This window comes from Typopeltis vanoorti, chromosome 1 (genome assembly GCF_054136105.1).
Source record: "Typopeltis vanoorti isolate ZY-2024b chromosome 1, IOZ_Tvanoo_1.0, whole genome shotgun sequence".
Taxonomy (NCBI): domain Eukaryota; kingdom Metazoa; phylum Arthropoda; class Arachnida; order Uropygi; family Thelyphonidae; genus Typopeltis; species Typopeltis vanoorti.
Window position 1 is genome coordinate 74,403,538 of NC_143549.1, and position 21,600 is coordinate 74,425,137.

Sequence of the window (21,600 nt, forward strand, 5' to 3'; positions counted from 1 at the left end):
CTAGGGCGAACAGCGAAAAGTCAGCTACTGGAACAAATCTGAAAACACACCCCAACTCAACATCACCAGAGTTAAAGATCAGTACTATCAACATAAGAAGCCTGAATGGCAAAGAAATGGAGCTAGCTGAGGAATTAGATAAGTACCAGATCGACATAATAGGGGTGACTGAAACAAAAAAGACAAAAACTGGTGAGATCTTTCTGAGTAATAAATACAAAATGTTATATTCAGACAATGACAATCAAGGAAAAGAAGGAGTAGCCATAGTATTCAACCCTAAATACGAGGCTAATCTTCTTGAATGGCAGTCAGTCTCAAGTAGAGTGATGTGGGCAAATATGAGAATGGGGAACTGGACAATGAGACTTATTTGTGCCTATGGTCCCACAGAAGATTCTACTAAGGTAGAAGTGAAGGAATTTTTTGATGCTTTAGAAAAAGCAACTGACACAATGAAAAAGAAAAAGTCGGTCCTTGTTGGGGATCTAAATAGCAGAGTAGGAAATGATTGTCAGACATACAAAAATATTTTGGGAAAATTTGGAGAAAAGAGCAAAGCTAATAATAATGGCAAACATCTGATGGATTTCTGCTCAGGACATGGACTGGTTATTACTAGCACTACGTTCCAACATAAAAATGTGCACAAATTGACATGGAGAGAAGAGGCAAGGAATAAGAAAAGTCTCATTGACTATGTTATTGTTGATAGTGATGTTTTTTCCTGGTGTAGGACACCAGAGTGTACAGAGGAATTGAAATTGGAAGTGATCACTATTTAGTCTTGAGCAGGATAAAATTGAATTTCATATTGAAAAGAATAATATGTAAGAACGTTTTAAAGCAAATAAAAGTTGAGCAGCTCTCAGATGTGAACTGTAGACTAAAATACACAAAGATTATTGAAAAAAAAATGAAAGAGTTTGAGAACAGGAACCAAACTTTAAAGATTCAGTGGCAAGCCTTGAAGAAAACCCTGATTGATTCAGCAAGAGAGGTATGTGGTGAGGTTGTCTGCAAAGATAGAAAAATCAGAACTGCATGGTGGACACAGGAAGTTAAAGAGGCAGTGAAGGAAAAGAAGAAAGCATATCAAAATTTCTTGACAAAAAAGTCAGCTTTTGCTCTTAGAGAATACAGAGACAAATGTAAGAGAGCTAAACACTGTGTAAAACTAGCTAAACAAAAGTCATTGCGAACAGCGAAAAGTCAGCTACTGGAACAAATCTGAAAACACACCTCAACTCAACATCACCAGAGTTAAAGATCGGTACTATCAACATAAGAAGACTTTTGCAAGAACATAGAAAATAAATATCAAGAAGGTGGTAAGATATTCTGGAGGTTTTTGAAGAAGCTTAGAAATGGAGGAAGGAGTGCTGTAAAAGAGTTAGAGATGATAAAGGTGACATGAAAACAGGAGAAAAAGATATCCTTGAAGTATGGAGTAATTACTTCGAAAAATTGCTAAATGAAACAAGCAGTGATAGCACAGTGGTAAAAAACACTCAACAGGCATACAGTCAGGAATACGTATCCATACTTGAAATAGAAAAAGCCATCAAAAGCTTGAAATGTGGAAAGGCAGCAGGAATAGATGATATTCGACCAGAAATGCTGAAGTGTGGTGGTATAAAAGTCTTACAGTGGCTGCACTGCATAGTTCAGAAGGTGTGGACAGATGGACGAATCCCTGATGATTGGAGTCAAGCTCTCATAGTGCCCATATATAAAAAAGGAAATTAAACTGAATGTGAGAGGTATTTCCCTACTGAGTGTTCCTGGCAAGATTTATGACAGTATACTTGAGAAACGGTTGAGAAGAATTGTGGAAGAAAAGCTTGGTAAAGAACAAGCTGGATTCAGGCCAAATAAAGGCTGTCAGGATCAGATCTTCACTGTACGACAAATAGTTGAGAAAGCATGGGAATATAACAAAGATCTGTATTTAAGTTTTGTTGATCTGGAAAAGGCATATGACAAGGAGCCAAGAGAGAAGCTATTCAAACATGCTACAGTTATATGGTGTCAATGGGGCATTATATCAAGCAATACTTAGTCTTTATTTGAGTTGCAAGTCAGCAGTTAGAATTGAAGGAAGTGTAGGAAGATGGTTTAATGTTAAATCTGGTGTGAGACAAGGATGTACATTATTCCCTCTGATATTTATTATCTATATGGATCACATTATGAACGAAAGTGGTATTAAACATGATATTAGAATTGGAGATGTTAATGTATTCTCTTTGCTTTATGCGGATGATGTTATACTTCTAAATAAATAAGCTACAAGTCTGCAAGATTTACTGACTAAATTGAATAACTGTTGTAATAGATATGGTATGAAGGTCAGCAATAAAAAGACAAAGACAATGAAAATAGGCAGAATCATTGAAAATGTCAACTGTGTTGTGAATGGAGAACCTGTGGAACAAGTAAAACATTTCAGCTACTTAGGCACGATTTTTAGTGAAGATAGTAAATTAAATATGGAAATAGACAACAGAATCATCAAAGCTGGTATGGTAGGAAGTCAATTGAATAAATTCATATGGAATAAGAGAGAAATTAGTTAGAACACTAAATTAGCTGTATACAAGACAGTGTTCAAACCAGTTTTAACTTATGGATCTGAGAGCTAGGTCAGAAGTAAAACACTTGACCAGAGACTAGAGACCGCAGATATGAGAGTCCTGAGAAAGATTAGAGGCGTGAACAGATGGCATCAATGGCAATATCATATTAAAAATGAGGATATTAGGAAAGAACTTGACATTGTCAGCATCCAGGAATGCGTTAGCAGAGCTAATCTCAGGTGGTATGGTCAGTTAAATAGAATGGGAGAGGAAAGATTAGCAAAACAAGTGTTCTCTGCCAGGTTGGCAGGAAAACGACCGGAAGATCAAGATATAGGTGGATTGATAGTACAGAGTGCCTTTGACGATAGAAATATAAGATCTGATAATGTTGGAATCTTGACAAGTAACAGACTGATTTGGAGGAAAATTGTAGATAGGAAGTTAGTAATGATGTAAATTTTTCATGTAGTACTATCATATCCTGTACACCCCTTGAGGGTATATGTCAGGAATTTGTTGATGATGAAGTTTTAAAGCGAATAAAAGTTGAGCAGCTCTCAGATGTTAACTGTAAATAGACATAAAATACAGAGACATTATTTTATAAAAATGAAAGAGGTTGAGAACAGGAACCAAACTTTGGAGATCTGGTGGCAATCCATGAAGAAAATATTGACTGATTCATCTAGAGAGGCATGTGGTGAGGTTGTCTGCAAGGATAGAAAAATCAGAACTCCATGTTGGACACTGGAAGTTAAAGCTGAGTGAAGGAAAAGAAGAATGCATTTCGAAAAATTCCTGGGAAATAAATTAGCTTGTGCTCTTAGAGAATACAAAGACAATGTAAGAAAGCTAAATGCTGTGTAAGTAAAACGAGCTAAACAAAATTCCTGGAGAGACTTTAACAAGAACATAGGAAATAATTTTTGGAAGTTGGCAGAATATTCTGGAGGCTGTTGAAAAATCTCAGAAATGGAGGAAAGAGTGCTGTAAAAGCAATTAGAGATTATAAAGGTGATATGAAAACTGGAGAAAAAGATACCCTTGATGTGTGGAGCAATGATTTCAAAAAATTGCTAAATGAAACAATCAGTGAAGCACAGTTGTAAAAAAAAAACACTGACCAGCATGCAATCAGGAATAATATCCATACGTGAAGTAGAAGAAGCCATCAAAAACCTGAAATGTGGAAAGGCAGCAGGAGATGATATTTGACCAGAAATGCTCAAGTATGGAGATATAAAAGTTTCGCAGTGACTGCTCTGCATAGTTCAGAAGGCCTGGACAAAGGGATGAATTCCAGATGATTGGAGCATCTCTCATGGTACCCATATACATAAAAAGGGAAATGAAACAATGTGAGAATTACAGAGGTATTTCCCTATTGAGTGTTCCTGGTAAGATTTTTTATGCAAGTATACTTGAGAAATGGTTGAGAAATATTGTGGAAGGGAAGTTTGGTGAAGAGCAAGTTGGATTGAGACCAAATATAGGTTGTTGCACCGGATCAGGTTTTCAATTTACGACAAATAGTTGAGAAATCGCGGGGATATAACAAAGATCTGTATTTAAGTTTTCTAGAACTGCAAAAGGCACGGTGCCAGTAGAAAAGCTATTCAAAATGCTATAGTTATATGGTGTCAATGTGGCATTATATCAAGCAGTACTTAGTCTTTATTTGAGTTGTAAGTCAGCAATTAGAATTGAAGGAAGTACATGAAGATGGTTTTATATTAAATCTGGTGTCAGGCAAGGATGTACATTATCCCATCTGTTATTCATTATCTATATGGATCACATTATGAAGGAAAGATGCATTAAACCTGATATTAGAATTAGTTTTGTTAATTTCAGCTCTTTACTTTATGCAGATGATGTTATACTTTTAAATAAATCCAGTACAAGTCTTCAAGATTCCCTGAGTAAATTGAATAACTATTGTAATAAATTTGGTATGAAAATAAGCAATAACAAGACAAAGGCCATGAAAATAGGAGAAACATTGAAAATATCAACTGCATTGTGAATGTTTGCATTTAAATTTTGCAATATATTTAATACCTCTGATTCTTTAGCTTCAATTCTCACATTAGGTATTGCTACAGGTATAGAGATATCCTCACTTGGGTGATAGACTTTTGAAAAGTGATCACTCAGTAACTCGACTATTACATCTGATTTTGTCACCTCAATACCATCAGCACCCACTAAAGATATCCTTCCGAAGTCATTCTTCCTCTTACTTGCTACATAGCGGAAGAACTCTTTGGGATTACCCTTGATCTCTTTGGCTAAGGTCTTCTCATAATCTGATTTAGCTTTTCTTACTATGCTGGTAACCTTCCTAGCTTGAGCCTTGTACTACTCATGGGTGTCCTGATCACCTTTCTCCTTGTAAATTCTCCATAACATTTTCTTTTTTTGCAGATCAAGCTTGATACTACTGCTCATCCATCTAATGCCTGCCTTGTTTGACCTCCTGACCATGGGGACACAATCTGATATTGCTTTCCTCAAATACCCGCTGATTTTATCCCAAGCACTGCTAATATCTTTCCCTTGCAATATGTTCTGCCATGGGATGGCTGCAAGCTCACTCCGAAGCTTGTTATAATTGCCTAACCTGTAGTTCTGTATATACCCCTTCTTAACAGAAAAATCCACAGATTTTGCAACCTCCCAAGTCAATACCACATGATTGCTTTCATCAATTGGAGGTAACGAGGACACCTTACTTATGCATATAACCTCTGAACCAATAACCAGGTCCAACACTCTCACACCACGTGTCCCTTCAGTTATGTGCTGTTTCAAGTAATTATCTCATAGAAGATGTATGAACTCCATTTCCTTTTTGCTACATGATATTTCCTCCTTCCAATCGATATCACCATAATTAAAATCCCCCATAATAATCACTAAGCCTTCACTCATTGCACTAATTTGCTGATGCATGAATTCAATATCTCCTCCTGTACTCCCTGGTCTATAGCAGCATCCAACTGTATATTTGGTCACTATTTCACACCAGACCACCTCAAATGAACTCCAGTGACCACATCTTCTGCTGACAGCCAAGTTTCACTAATGCCTACAACTTTTGGTGAGATTTCATTGACTAATGCCAAAAATTCTTCTCTCTTATTTCGAATGCTTCTAGCATTGGTATACAAAAATTGCAGATTCCCTCTAGATCTTGTACCGGCTTTAGAACTAATATATAAGTCACTAACTTCCGTAGTCCTATGCCAATTTTTATCCCCTCTCTTCTGCAATTTATTCTGTTTATAAGGATCAATAAATATACAATCAGTGCTAAAGTTTCTCTCTCTTACACTCAACCTTTTCATTATTAGTTTCCCTGCCCAATAACTTCAACTTGTTCAGAAAACAATAACTTCTTCAATCGCTTATGTCCTTCCATGTTAAGATGCAGTCCATCTCTAGCATACAACTGCCTTTTTCCTTCAAACACACTCCAAACATCAACAAATTCCAGACCTCTTTTTTTGCACATTCTTGCAACCGACCACAGATCCTTCACATTTTTCGGCGCATACATGTAGCAGTTTCCGCAACGCATCCATTACGAAAAATCTAATGCTGAGCCAGTCTTTCGTGTAGAAGTAGAAGTCCTGCGCGCCGCTGACGTACGTTTTTTGTTGGACGCCATCTTTACACGTTGAAACAGTGATAAACGGCAGTGAAAACACTATATACAACACAGTTCCAAACAATAACACCACTGAAGGACACTTGTATCTAACTGATACACAACTGCAGCACAATTTGTGACAAAAAGCCACACTATATTTAACTTTAAAAACACATTTTCTAGACTAGCTAAACACGACCGCCACATTTACCAAGGACACTGGCGCCACCCTTTTCAAGTAAAAGTAGAAACCACTTTTGCTCTCGCGTAGATTCTGTTTTCATCCTGTATCTGGGATTTTTTTCGCACTTTCCAGATATGATATTTCATCACATTCACAAGAAATTTGTGGTCATTAGATCTGTGTGGTCGTGTGATCTGTGGTCGGTCTGGCTAAATGAGAAGAACGAAAATGTCGACGTATGTGAGAGGTGTCGGGATAGGCTGGAGGGTTTAGGAATGGAAGCTGACATTGGGACCGTAGCGGAAGAACTTCGGCAGGAATTCATGAAAATGAAAAATGACCTTCATCTTCTTCATGAGGAAGTGGAAGTGCTCGGTAAGGAGATACTGGAAGTTAGCTGAGTTTAATGTGTTAAACAGAGAAATTAGGACATAGAGATTACTTTAGCTGAAGTAACTAGAACAGGATTACATATGGGTGAGTCTTTGGTGAATGATGCAGTAATAAATAGTATGGGAGTGATTGGGAATCAACAAAATAAAACCACAAATGGCCTAGAAGAAACGAGATATAGTGAGAGTTGGGGGGGGATAAGTAATAGAGCATTGAGTAATGAAGCTGGGAGAGTCATGCTGAATAGCGTAGAGAATGAGTCCATGAGTGTGGACTTGAATGAAGTTAAGAGTGGTAAGATATATGGTGATTCTATGATTAAGGGTATGGAGAGTGGTATGCATGAGGAGTGCTTGGCTGATGGGACAATAGAAAGAGTGGCTTTAGCAATAAAGAGAGGGCAGACAAGATGATAGTTATGGTGGGTACGAATGACCTGAGAGGTAGTATAAATTGGGTAGGAAAAGATTTAAGAACATTATTAGATATTGTGAAGAGGAAAAGTGTCAATGGGAGGATAGTGTGTGTGCTGCCTCGTTTTGACAATTACGAGTTAAGTAGACGAGCAATGATAATGATAGTAACATCAAATCACTCTTCCAATTCCTGCATTGATGATCAAGGAAAAGTCCCGGAGTTGCATGGAATTTATAAGATTACTTGACATTATCCAGAAGAGAGCAATATGGTTTGATGATCCCTCTGCCACAAGATGCACTCCAGTCTCTCTCTCTCTCTCTCTCTCTCTCTCTCTTAGAGACATTCAGTTTACACCTTAGGCATATTCAGTAGATGCTTTCATGGACAGCGCTCTGCTAAACTGGTTGCTATCATTCTTCCACTTTCTTTCAAACACTAAGAATAACAGCAGCTGCTCATCATCACCCATTTACTGATCTCTGAACTTGCTGAACCAACTTCTCTGCCTCATCTTTCATTCCGTGTACCTCTGTTCTCTGGAACAGCCTCCCTCATGTCCCAAAGAACTTGAGCTGTTCAAAATGTCAACAGATTTCTTTTTCTTCTTACTCTTATGCTATGGGTCTTACATGATCTTTTGTGTGTAGATTATAGATATATTTGTGTCGGGGTCAGGTATGTATGTATATATATTTAAAATAGATTAAATGACTATAAGCCAAGAGATAAAAAATAAAAACACTATTTTAATTAAGTAAACTGCACTACTAGTTTTGTCTTCTTAGAAGACTTATTCAGGTGTATAACGAGGGAACTACCAACAAGCATTGCAAAAGAAAAAAAAAATCTATATATTAAAACGTTAATGTATTAACATTTGAAGCTGTTCTGTGTATCTATCTTCGTTATTGGGCATGAAGTCTTAATTAAAATAGCGTTTCTATTTTTTTCTCTCAGCTTATAGTCATTTAATCTATTTCAAAAAAATGTCTCTCAGCTGAGTAAATCAATTATATCATATGTATATATAAATCTCAAATAATTCTGTCTACTCAGCATTATTTTATCCACATTAGCACTGTTCTAGAATCACAGCCAGCATACCACTCTGTCATTCTTCCAGAGAAGCTCACCCCATACAATAACATTAATCTCACACTAATTCAGCTTTATAAAAAATTATGAAGATCACATCAGCTTTAGCTACTGGAAATTTGATAAGTTTATATCAATAATGAAAGGTCAATATGAAAACTATTTTTATTTTTTATTATTTCTTATAAGGCGCAGAATTAACAAGGGAAACTCTGTGGCTCAGTCAGTATAGATGGAACCCCCCTTTGGTCAGAAAGACCTTGGTTCGATTCCCATTGAAGACGTGAGTAACCTTTATCTTGTCTCTTTCAACTAAAGGTGAATTAGCCAGTCTCATATGGAGGTAGGTTTTTTTTTTTTTTTTTCCAGAAACTCTGCTTTTTCATATCCCATGAACACATGCATCTACAGACATAGGACACTTGGGAGGCATAGAACTAACCACCTTATCTTTGGGGGGTTGGGGGGGGGGGGGATTGTTGAGAAGTTCAAGACTCCAGGAGCTCTCATTCCTTTTAGGGCAAGAGAGTTCTCCTAATGAGGATTTAGGTATATATATATATATATATTATGACTGTAAATCCGTATGTGTTTGTGGGGGCTGGTTTGTCTGTTCTGAAGGACAAAAAAATCTGAGTTTCTGCTTGAAAAACCCTCTACCTCATATGAGACTGGCAAACTTGCCTTTAGTTGAAAGAGACTAGATAAAAGTTACCCGCGTCATGAAGAGAGATGGAAAGAAATTATTATTATTGTTCCGGGAAACTCGAAAGAGTCGACAGACTCATCGAGGGAGGCCCCAACATCATGTCAAGAACAACTATTCAACATTCACAGTATCTATCATACCTTGATCTCTTTCGTGAAGATAGAAAGAATAAAAAGGGAAGCGGTGTGCTTTTGATGATAGAAATATAAGGAAATTATCCAAGCAAATGGGAAAAAAGGTGATCATTATGAGTAACTTTAATTATGCCAATATAGATTGGGATGACAAGATAGCAACTGGAAGTAAAGAAAATGAGTTTCTTGAGTTTTTGAGGGACAACTACCTCAGGCAGCATGTAATAGAGAGAGAGAACACAAGGATTGAGGGTTTAGATTTGATTAACTCATCAGAGGATGTTACTGTAAATGAGATGTGAAATCTCCTTCAGTTAGTGAGAGTGAAATGAAGTGATTACCTGGGTGGTTGCTATGCCATATGAGGACGCCTGTGAGGAAAGGTATATGTGGAACTACAAGGCTGGTGATTATGAGAAACTCTGGAGACAGCTTGGAGCTGTATAGCGAAATGAGGAATTGAATGGAAAGGAGATCAATGTTGCTTGGGTGATATTCAAGAACTATCTAGTAGAGGCAATGTCTAAATGTATTCCAAAGATCAAAAGTTTAAATTAGGCAGGTGTGAAATGGATGAATGATGAGATTTAGCATGCAATACAGAGATAAAAGGGCATTGTGAAAGCAACATAAAAGGAGTGGTAATAATTAGTTCCATGAATAGAAAGAATACGCAAGGAGTGACTTAATTGGTAAGAGTAGAAAAAATTCAGTGTGAGCAGCAGGTAGCTAATGATACCAAAAAAAAATTCTCAGGAGTTCTTTCGATAGATATATAGCCAGCAAAAATAAGAATGATTATTATAGGATGGCACTGATTGGAGAAAATAGTATAAAGACAACTGCTACGAAGGATATAGTTGAGATATTTAATGAGCAGTTCATCAAGGTCTTTCATGCTTGTGAATGTGAGAGCATTGGATGAGAAGGAGAGGTTGACTGTGATTGAGGAAGAGGTATATGAGAATTAAGTAAACTTGATATTAATAAGGCTGTGGAACTTGATGATATATCACCACATATGTTGAAGGAATGTGATAAGGAGTTGACACCTGCTTTGACATATTTGTTTGATATATATATATATATATAATATATATATATATATATATATATATATATATATATATGTCTTACTTTGGGTCAAGTTTCAAAGGAGTGGAAGGAAGGCAAGATTGTGCCACTTCATAAAGGAGGTAAAAAAATTCAAGCATCAAATTACAGACCAATTTATATGTCAGGTGTTATGGTTAAAATGTTGAGAATCAGGATCCAGTATTGGGTTGACAATGATGGTATTATCTCTGATGGATAGCACGGATTTGCTAAAGGGAGGTCATGTAATCTACATATACTTATTACAATAAGGTGACAGCAAGATGTGGGAGATGGATATACAATAGTATATTTAGACTTTGCAAAGGCTTTTGATAGATTACCTCATGATAAATTAATAATCAAACTAGAGCAGATTGGATTGGATATTAGGCTAGTGCATTACATTGTACATTGGCTGTCTGATAGGTATCAAGTCTGATAGGTATGGGAAGCAATATCCCAGAAGAAGAAAGTCACTAATGTTGTGACTTGGGGTTGGTTATGACATTGCTATTTAACCTGTATGTTAATGATATTGGGGAAGATTTGAATGGGGGATATACAGCTGTTTTCAGATGGTGCAAAGTTGGGACTAACTATGAAGAGTAGAGCAGATGTTGTGGCCTGCCAGAAGACACTGACTTGCACAAGCAAGTAGATGCTGGTTCCATTATATTAGACTCTGATTAGGCCACATATTGAACTACTGTGCACAGATTTGATCACTTAGTTTTCAAATGGATGAATAGATGTTGGAGAGAATCCAGAGGCAATTGACCAAAATAATGTAATCCTTGGAACATTGAATATGAAGAAAGGTTGTGACAAAGCAATTTGCAGAGTCTAGTGGATTGGAGGAAGTGGGGTGATATGATAGAGACATACAGGTTAGTAAGAGATTATTATAGGATTAACAATGAAGAGGTTTTTCATAAATTGGTGGGAGAACAAGAGGTCATCCCTGGAAGTTGTATAAGAGGATGTGAGCAAGAGAATTAGAAGCAGATTTTTTTTCATGGAGAGTTGTGAATGATCTGAATGCATTGCCTGAGAGTGTGGGGTCTGCAGAGAATTTGAATGTGATTTAGGCATAGAATGAGGATCTGTGCATATGAGAAAAGGGACCTACTAGATGAGTCTGACTCCATGGGGTCTTAGTATAATAATAATTAGTAGGTTTAATAAGTGGATGGTTCATGCAATGTATTTATGATTGTTATTTAAAAAAAAAAAAAAAAATTTAAATCAGCCAATGCAAGGCAAGTTAATGGTATTTGACAGTATAGTCACAGTAGTTGTGTATCTGTTTTTTTAATGTAGTGTATCTATGTGATCTTTCCTGAAGCACTTAACATAAATGTTGAAATATAGAAAATAATTTTAAAATTATTAAAATTTTTTTTAATCTCAAAATGGTAGTTTGATTCCATAAATTCTAATATAATGATAAGCTATAACAGAATTTTGTAACTTTGTTGAGAGCAGGGTGGAGTGGAGTCCTGAAAATAATACTATGGTATAAATAAGATAACCATATTTAATAGATTTTGCATAGAATAGATAAATAAAAAAAGTTCTAAATCTTGATTTTAAGAGGAACCTGTGGCATAGTAAATTAAATAATAAAGAAACATGTAAAAACCACAGTAATATCTTTAATTAGTAAAAGGACAAATATTTCATACTAAAATTAATAGTACATCTTCAGTGTCTGTTACAGTAATAGGAATGGAATACAAGCAAAAATTTTCGGTGGATCACCTATTAAAACACAATTGTTACAGCGTGCTAGGAAATAATAGAAAATAACAAATTTAATCTATTAAGATAAATGGATTTTTACATAAGATAAAAGTCTCCCAGATCTTTGAGAGAGAAAGACAGTCATTTCTATTTAAATTCGGTCGGTGTAAGATAGTTTCACAACTTTCTTTGAATAAGTGTTCATATTTGAATCTGCATCTATGGAGGAGAACAGCTTTATCCCACTGGACACTATGAGTAGAGTCAATACTGTGCTGCACAAGACCAGACTATTGATTATAACATTGATTTGTTATAATCAATATAATATTGATGTTCTTTTATTCTTTTTTCCAAAGAACGGCCAGTTTGTCCAAAATAAGAGACATCACATTCACAAGTTATTTGGTAAATGCCAGCCAAAGATGGAGAAGACAGTTTATCCTTTGTAGAAGGTTAATAAAGAAGAAATTTTGTTGATAGGAATATATGTTGGAATCAATTGATACTTTTTCAGAATTCTGCCTATAGGTTCTGAGATTCCTGGAATGTACGGAATAGGAACTCTGCAGACTGTTGAAGAAACTGCAAGTATTGGAACATAAGAGTCAAGTATCTGTTGGATTTGATTGGAGTTGTAATCATTTGATTTCATTAACTTTTTAATGATGGAAAGTTCTTGTTGTAAGATTTTTGGGAAAGAGCAAACTTTATGTGCTCTATGAATTAGAGATTTAAGAATGCAAAATTTTTGAGATGTGTGGTGCGCAGACTTTTTGTGAATGTATCTGCCAGTAAATGTGGGTTTTCGAAAGGCTCTTGTAGATTAGGTACCAGAAGATGTTCTAGTAAGGAGGATGTCCAAAAATGGAAAGTACCAGAGTTTTCTTTTTCCATAGTGAATTGGATGCGTAGGTGAAGGTTATTTATCCATTGTAGAAAAGTGGAAAGTTCATCTTCAGTGTGTGGCCAAACCAGCAAAAACATCATCGACATAAAGGTACCAAAGAGATGGTTGAGGATGAATGGATGAGAACATAATATCTTCAAATTGTTTCAAATAGTAGTTTGCCAAATGTAGAGACAGAGGGCTACCCATGGCAGTACCTTCAGTTTGTTTGTAGATTTTGTTTTTCCATCTGAAATACCCTGAGTTGATGATATATTCGAATATCCTTGCAATATCTGGAGGGTAATCTTCATATAAAGAATTGACTGTGTCAGTTAATGGAATATTGGTGAACAGAGAAATGATGTCAAAACTGACTAACATTTCAGAATCTGTAATTTTAATATCCTTGAGTTTTTCAAGAAAATCTGTTGAGTTTTTTATATAGGATCTGGAATGACCAGTGAGAGCACTTAAGGAACGCGATAATACTTTTGCAATCCGATAAGTTGGAGAATCAATGCAATTTATGATAGGTCGTACAGGACAGCCTTCTTTATGGATTTTAGGGAGTCCGTATAGACGAGGAGTTCTTCCAAAGTAGGTGCGTATTTTATCCACGTAGTTATGATCCCAACTTATAACCTCATCAAGTAATTTATTTAGTTGTTTAATTTGTGAATTAGTAGGATTACGTGTGATCTCTTGGTAGGTCGTGCTGTCTTCTAATAGGCTGGATACTTTTGTCTCATAGTCAGTCTTATTCATGATTACAATAGCTTTTCCTTTATCGGCCTTAGAAATGGATATTGTATTATCTTTTCTTAAAGAAGTTAGACCTTTGATTTCAGCATTTGATAAATTGCATGGAGGTAATTTGCTTTTGAATAAGTCGCAACTTCAAAACGTAGTTTGTTGGCATCTTCGCTAGGAAGTCCTGATAGATTGCGTTCTATATTATATAAGAAATCAAGATAAGGAATGCGTGAAGGAATAACAGCAAAATCAAGGCCCTTTGCTAAAGCACTGGTTTCAGCATTGGATAACAGGCAATCGGAAATGTTTACAATCCATTTATTTGTAGACGTACTGTCAGAGATAAGGGTTTTTTTTTGCTTGTTATATATAAAGAATTGTATTTTTGCATAAGATTTTGAAAATTTCTCTCATAAGACTGGGATGCGGGTTGTTTTGATAAGCGAAGAACAATATCCAATAAATTAATGTTCACTTGTTTGCTGATGATGCAAAGTTGGGTAGAGCAATTGTGAGTGCACAAGATGTCAAAATTTTACAGGATGATTTGGATAGTTTGGAGGACTGGGCTAGGAAAAATGGATGTCAATTTAATGTGGCAAAGTGTAAGGTTATGCACTTTGGGGTGAAAAGAATAGCAGCAGTATATCGCATTGGTGGAATCATACTCCAGGAGATTGATGAGGCCAGGGATTTGGGAGTGTTGGTGGATAGGGAGTTGAAGTTTAGGGGGCACATTGCAAAAGTAACTAAAACAGCTCACCAAATCACTTGGCTTCTGAAAAATACTTTTAACATGCAGAGATGAACAAGTTGTTGTTCCTCTGTATCGAGCCTTGATAAGACCCCATCTGGACTTCTGTGCCCAGCTATGGGCACCAGGGTTTCTTCGTGATGGACAGGAAGTGGAGAGGGTCCAGAGACGAGTGACCAAGATGATAGCAGGTCTGTGGAATGAACCTTATGAGAATAGGTTGAAGATTTGTGGGTTGCAGAAATTGGACGATAGGCGAAGGAGGGGTGATATGATTGAGACATTCAAATTACTGAAGGGTTTTTATAAGATTGATCCAGAAGATATTTTTGAAAATATGACTGGTGGTGGGAGGACTAGGGGCCATGCATGGAAGCTGGGCAAGAGCGTGGTTGACAAGGGTGTTAGAGCTAGGTTCTTTACTTGGAGAGTGGTAAATGAGTGGAATAAGCTTCCAGAGTCTGTTGTGGGTGCTACGACCGTGAATGAGTTCAAGGCAGGGTATGATAGATACTGTGTGAATGTTGAATAGTTGTTCTTGACATGATGTTAGGGCCTCCCTCGATGAGTCTGTCGACTCCTTGGAGTTTCCCGGAACAATAATAATAATAATAATAAAAAATCTTCATTAAGAGCAGCTGAAATGTCTTCTTCGAGAACTGATATAGAATTGATTTTTAAAATTAATTTTGATGTTTTAACGATACTTGTGACATAAAGACTGAATAATATAAGCACGTAAACACAAGAAAGATATTTAATTAACCAAATATCTCGGTCTGGAAATAGCAGACCATCTTCAGTGGCACTAAAAGAACAGTTTTTAAAAAAAAAATACAAGGAATACTAACAATAGATCATTTAAAAATAGAACAAGCTGCATGATGTTATATCACTAAGTATTAAAGGGAATATTTTTAAACAGAGACATGATTGAAATAAAGATATTAATTAATAATATTAAATAACATAAAATTAATATGAATTAATGAGTTATCCTGATTAGACTTTTCCAGATTTTTGATATAGATATACAGTCATTCCGATTCAGGTTAGGACGATGGAGTAAGGCTTCTATGCTTTCTTTGAATAAACGTTCAAATTTGTAACGGGATCTATGTAAGAGGCGAGTTTTTGACCAAAGGATGTTGTGGTTGGTTTCAATCCCATGCTGAGCCAATTCAGATTTTTCAGGTTTGTTGTGATGAATTGAGGATTGATGTTCTTGGATTCTTTTTTCAAGAGACGTCCAGTTTGTCCAAAATAGGAGAGATCACAGTCGCAGGGATTTTGATAAACTCCAGGAAGAGACATAGTTGAGCGTTTGTCTTTAGGAGAAAGAAAATGGGAAGATAATTTGTTAATAGGTGAATACTTAGCTGTTAACTCATATTTCTTCAGAATTCTTGCGATAGGTTCTGAAATCCCGGAGATGTATGGAATTGGAACTCTATGTATCGAATCTTTGTTGTTTTGTGGTGGATTATAAGAATCGAGACGATGTTGAGTACTCTTTTCGGAAAACCATCGAGTTTCATGTGTTGTTGGACAGTAGAAAGTTCTTTCTGTAGAAAATTAGAAGTAGAACAATTAGTTTTGGCTCTTCTGATTAGACATTTTATGATTCCTGTTTTTTGACAAGGATGATGGGCTGATTCTTTAAGAATATAACGACCTGTGAACGTTGGTTTCCTGTAAACTCATATTTCTTCAGAATTCTTGCGATAGGTTCTGAAATCCCGGAGATGTATGGAATTGGAACTCATTTAAACTGTAGTTGTAAGGGTATTTGAAGGTGACCGGATGAGGAGAACGTCTAAAAAAGATAACTGGTTGTTTTCTTCCATTTCCATAGTAAACTTTATACGATGTTGTAAGGAACTGATACTGTTTAAAAAAGAAGATAAGGAGTCTTTGTTTTGCGGCCATACAGTAAAGATCTCATCTATATATCTTACCCAAAAGGATGGTTGAGGGAAAATAGATGAGAAGAGGACTTTTTCTAGATGTTCTAAATAAAAGTAAATAAAATAAATTTACTTAATAAAATAAAATAAATAAATCTAAATAAATTCCCATGGCCGTTCCTTCTACTTGGTTGTAAAATTTGTTTTGACATAAGAAATGTCCAGAGTGTATTATGAAATCGAATAGTTTTATGTCTTCTGGAAAGATGCCAGCAAGTAATTTTAAAGTCTCTTTGAGAGGTACATTTGTATATAAAGATTCTATATCAAAGCTCACCATAAGATCTGTAGGTTTCAATGAGACATTTTTCAATTTTTCTAAGAAATCTGAGGAGTTTTTAGAAAGGAACTAGAGTTGCCTATGTGAGATTTCAATAATTTAGCTAGATATTTGGCTATATGGTAAGTAGGAGAAGAATCAATGCAATCTACTATTGGACAAAGAGGAAAGTCAATCTTATGTATTTTAGGAAGATCATAAAATCTAGGAGGTCTTGCAAAATGAGTTTTAAGTCTTTCAATTGTGTCTCTATCTAAACTGATGACTTCTTCAACAAAAAAAAAAATAATTTCTTTAGTTGTCTGTTGGTTGGATTATTCTATTTTTAAATGATCTATTGTTAGTATTCCACCTTGTATTTTTTTTAAAACTCTTCTTGTAGTGCCACTAAAGATGGTCTGCTATTTCCAGACTGAAATATTTGGTTAATTAAATATCTTTCTTGTGTTTACGTGCTTATATTATTCAAAATCAATTTTATTTTTATTTTTAAAATGGTACTTTGCCATTTTTGGACATCTTCCTTACTAGAACGTCTTCTGGTACCTTATCTACAAGCGTCTTTCGAAAACCCACATTTACTGGTAGATACATTCACAAAAAGTCTGCGCACCACACGTCTCAAAAATTTGGCATTCTTAATCTCTAATTCATAGAGCACATAAAGTTTGCTCTTCCCTAATAATCTTACAACAAGAACTTACCATCATTAAAAAGTTAATGGAATCAAATGATTACAACTCCAATCAAATCCAACAGATACTTGACTCTTATGTTCCAATACCTACAGTTTCTTCAACAGTCCGCAGAATTCCTATTCCGTACATTCCAGGAATCTCGGAACCTATAGGTAGAATTTTGAAAAAAGTATCAATTGATTCCAACATATATTCCTATCAACAAAATTTCTTCTTTATTACCTTCTACAAAGGATAAACTGTCTTCTCTATCTTTGACTGGCGTTTACCAAATACCTTGCGAATGCAATGTCTCTTATTTTGGACAAACTGGCCGTTCTTTGGAAAAAAGAATAAAAGAACATCAATATTATATTGATTATAACAAACCTCTGAAGTCTGGTCTGGCACAGCACAGTATTGACTCTACTCATAGTGTCCAGTGGGATAAAGCTGTTCTCCTCCATAGATGCAGATTCAAATGTGGATGCTTATTCAAAGAAAGTTGTGGAACTATCTTACATCGACCAAAATGACTGCCATTCTCTCTCAAAGATCTGGGAGACTTTTATCTTATGTAAAAAACCATTTATCTTAATAGATTAAATTTGTTATTTTCTATTATTTCCTAGCATGCTGGAACAATTGTATTTGGCGATCCACCAAACGTTTTTGCTTGTATTCCATTCGTATTACTGTAACAGACACTGAAGATGTACTATTAATTTTAGTACGAAATATTTGTCCTTTTACTAATTAAAGATATTACTGTGGTTTTTACGTGTTTCTTTATTATTTAATTTGTTCTAAATCTTGAGTATTCATAAATATGAAAAAAATGCTTTATTACTTCTAGTTTTTAACTGTTTTGCAAAAAGTGAATAATATTTATTAAATATTTTCAATATATGTTATTTCTTGCAGATCTTTTCTTACTTACTAAAACAGAAAGGAAAAAAACCCCAAATAATATGTATCGGACCAGTCAAGTAGAAGTCATTCCAAAAAGTCCATTAACCCTTGCAGATGCAGAGTTATGGATTTGTACTTACAAGTCTAAGATGAGTACTGAATCAAAAGTATTCACATATTTAAATAAAAAGTATGGAATTTTGTCTTCTGAAACATTAAATAATACAGCAGATCTTTCTGGAATTAACAGTACAAATGATCATTGTAGTTTACCTGTTTCTGTGGAAATAAACCATTCTTCTGGTTCATCACATAGTTCTAGATCTTCACAGCAAAATATTAATGGATTCCAATTTATAAACATTATATGCCAAAATGAAAGCTCAGCGCCATCTCAAGTGAAGACAGATGAGACTAATCAACAATATTTAATTAAAAATGTTTCACCAGGATTAGTGTTACCTGTATGTGTTGCAGACATTTCCACTATCAAAATGAGTGGGCAAATAAGTATTCCAATCTTATGTAAGAATGTGGAATATACTTCTACCACATCAAAAAATTCTAATCCTGAAGGAAATTTAAAATCATCAGATTTTACTGGTAATAATTTTGACTCACCAGTTTCACTGAACACCAGTAGCTTTGAAACTACATTTAAAGATAGAAGTTCTGCAAGTGTTGGCTGCCAAACATCAGATAATACTGAAGTAGATTATCATCCCCAAGTTATAGAAAAAAGAAAAAGTGCTGCAGCTGAAATTGCTGCTCATAGTTCTGCAAATTCTAATAATGCTTCATTCAGAGAGAAAGATGGAACATATGTTACTAATTTGCATGCAGTCATTTCATCAAGAGGTTCTCACAAAAGAAAATTTAGCGATTCTAATCCTTTTGAGGAACCAGATTCTCACAAAAGAAAATTTAGTGACTCTAATCCTTTTGAGGAACCAGAAAGTAATAATGTTTCTATCAATGATGAAATGGAGGTAGTCGATACACCACGAGTGGAACTTGATGATGCTTGTTCACAAAGTTACACTACTGCAATAAACTTCAATAAAGGAACCGTTTTAGAGAGATGTTCTGATAATGTTCATTGTAAAACATCTACTAATCATGGAATCAATCTCCAAATTATGGAAAAAATGGTTACAGAGAAAAATACTGCAGCATATAATGTTTTATACGATGACAAAAATGCAAGGACTCATAATTTGATTGGGGGTATTTCATCAGGTGATACCAACAGTATTTGTATCAAAACAGTTCCTAATGATACACTGGACATTACAATGGAACAGTTTGGACCAATCAGTGACTTCTCATCATCTTTTCCAAAAGCAGTTTCACAAAAATTTAGCTCTGATGCACCTAAATTTCCCGATACTAATATAAATGAGACAGTATTTAGTTATAACAGTTTTTCTGTTTCTTACAATGACAGAAATACAACAACTGTTTCATCAGATGACACTGAGAATATATATCTTGACCAAGTCACTAATGATACACTGGATATTACAATGGAACAGTTTGGACCAGTGAATAACTTTTCATCATATTTTCCAAAAAATGCACAAAAAGTTATCACTGATCAGGTAAATCATGATTCAGTGTTTAGTCCTGCCACATGTGATTACTTAGAAAACATTGAGAATCAGCAGTTATGTCAAAGTACCACTACTGACTTTAAATCTAGCTTCAGTATGAAATGTGCCAAGAAAAATTTTGAATCATGCACTCTTGAAAGCAGTATGGTAAACAAAACGGCACTGTATGATTTTTCTGTTTCTTGTAGAAATAGAAATGCAACATCCAATAATAATGATTTAATTGGGGCTGAAATGATTTCATTGAATGATACTGAGAATGCATTTTCTCATAAAGTCACTAAGGAATCTTTGGATACTGAAATGGAATTGTTTAAACTGATCAATGATTTATCATCATCTTATTCAGAACTTAATTCCGATACTAATGGTATTGAAACAGTATTTAGTCCAGGCACATATGATTATTCACAAAATATTGTTCATTATCAGTCAGGTTTACCAGATACTATTAACTTTGAATCTACCTTCAGTATAGAAAATTCTCAAAAGAATTTGGCTTCATCTTCATATTCATGCACACATAAAAATGATGTGATAAAAGGAACTGCACAGCATAGCTCTGATGTTTTTAATGAGCTATTGCCCATTGCAAAAGAACAATTTTACCCACTTGATTTTTCATCACTTTTGCCAGAAAATGTTGCACAAGCATTTAGTCCTATTCATGACCCAGTAAGAAATTTTAATGGTAGCATTTTAAAGGAATCATCACAAAACAGTATTCAAAAGCAGCAGTTAAGTTTGCCTAGTATCACAAACTCTGTATCTTCCTTCAGTAATATAGCAGAAGGAACTGCTATCAATAATACTCTTTTATGCAATAAGAGAAATGGAATTCACAGCAGCCATCCTTCAGGGTGTAATAATTCTTCAGTTAGTTATGACAAACAAGAAAGTGATCATTTTTACAGTGACAGCAACATGAAGTGCTTTGATGCACTTATCAAGATACTAAAAGAATATGAAAATAATAATATGCCATCTCTTGATAACTGAAAGGTAAGCTAATCAGTCATTTTTATTTTTTTTTCCTTATTTCACTAACATTAGTATTATGGTGTGGGAAAGGTACCCAAGGAATGGAAGGAAGGTAAGATAGTGCCATGTCATAAGGGCGGTAGCAGACTGGAAGTGTCTAATTTTAGATGTCAGCTTAGTCTAATTGGATTCAGGATTCCTGTCTGATAGGTATCAGAGAGTTGTGTATGGTGGGGCAATATCAAAGAGGCAGAAGGTTGCCAGCAAAGGTTGGTCGATTGGCAGAGCCTTTGCTATTAATGGCTCACAAAAAGTTAAGCTAGTTTGAGCACTGTTAGCAGTTGGAACGGTTCCAATCATTCGATGCTGTTGGCACACTCTCCCTCGATGAGTCCTTGGACACCCTGGAGGTGTCACATAATAATAAAATAATAAATCATCATCATATTCCTGCCATGTACCCTCAAGGGGTGTACAGGATATGATAGTACTACATGAAAAAATTACATCATTACTAACTTCCTATCTACAATTTTCTTCCAAATCACTCTGTTGCTTTTCAAGACTCCAACATTATCAGATCTTATATTTCTATCGTCTAAGGCACTTTGTAACGTATCAATCCTCCTATATCTTGGTCTTCCTCTGGTTGTTTTCCTACCAACCTGGCAGAGAACACTTGTTTTGCTAATCTTTTCTCTCCCATTCTATTTAAGTGACCATACCACCTGAGATTAGCTCTGCTAACATTCCGGGAT

The 21,600-nt window shown here is 35.3% G+C and overlaps 1 protein-coding gene across 1 annotated transcript in view; it reads left to right on the forward strand.

The window, feature by feature from the left end:
• The window catches only part of LOC150110094 (uncharacterized), a 119,046-nt gene that overhangs the window by 88,642 nt on the left and 8,804 nt on the right, over positions 1 to 21,600 (forward strand). The window contains exon 4 of the mRNA XM_090391359.1: positions 18,261 to 20,863. Within this exon, the coding sequence (XP_090247485.1) occupies positions 18,261 to 20,860 (2,600 nt within the window). The 3' untranslated portion in view covers positions 20,861 to 20,863. The remainder of the gene's footprint in view (positions 1 to 18,260; positions 20,864 to 21,600) is intronic.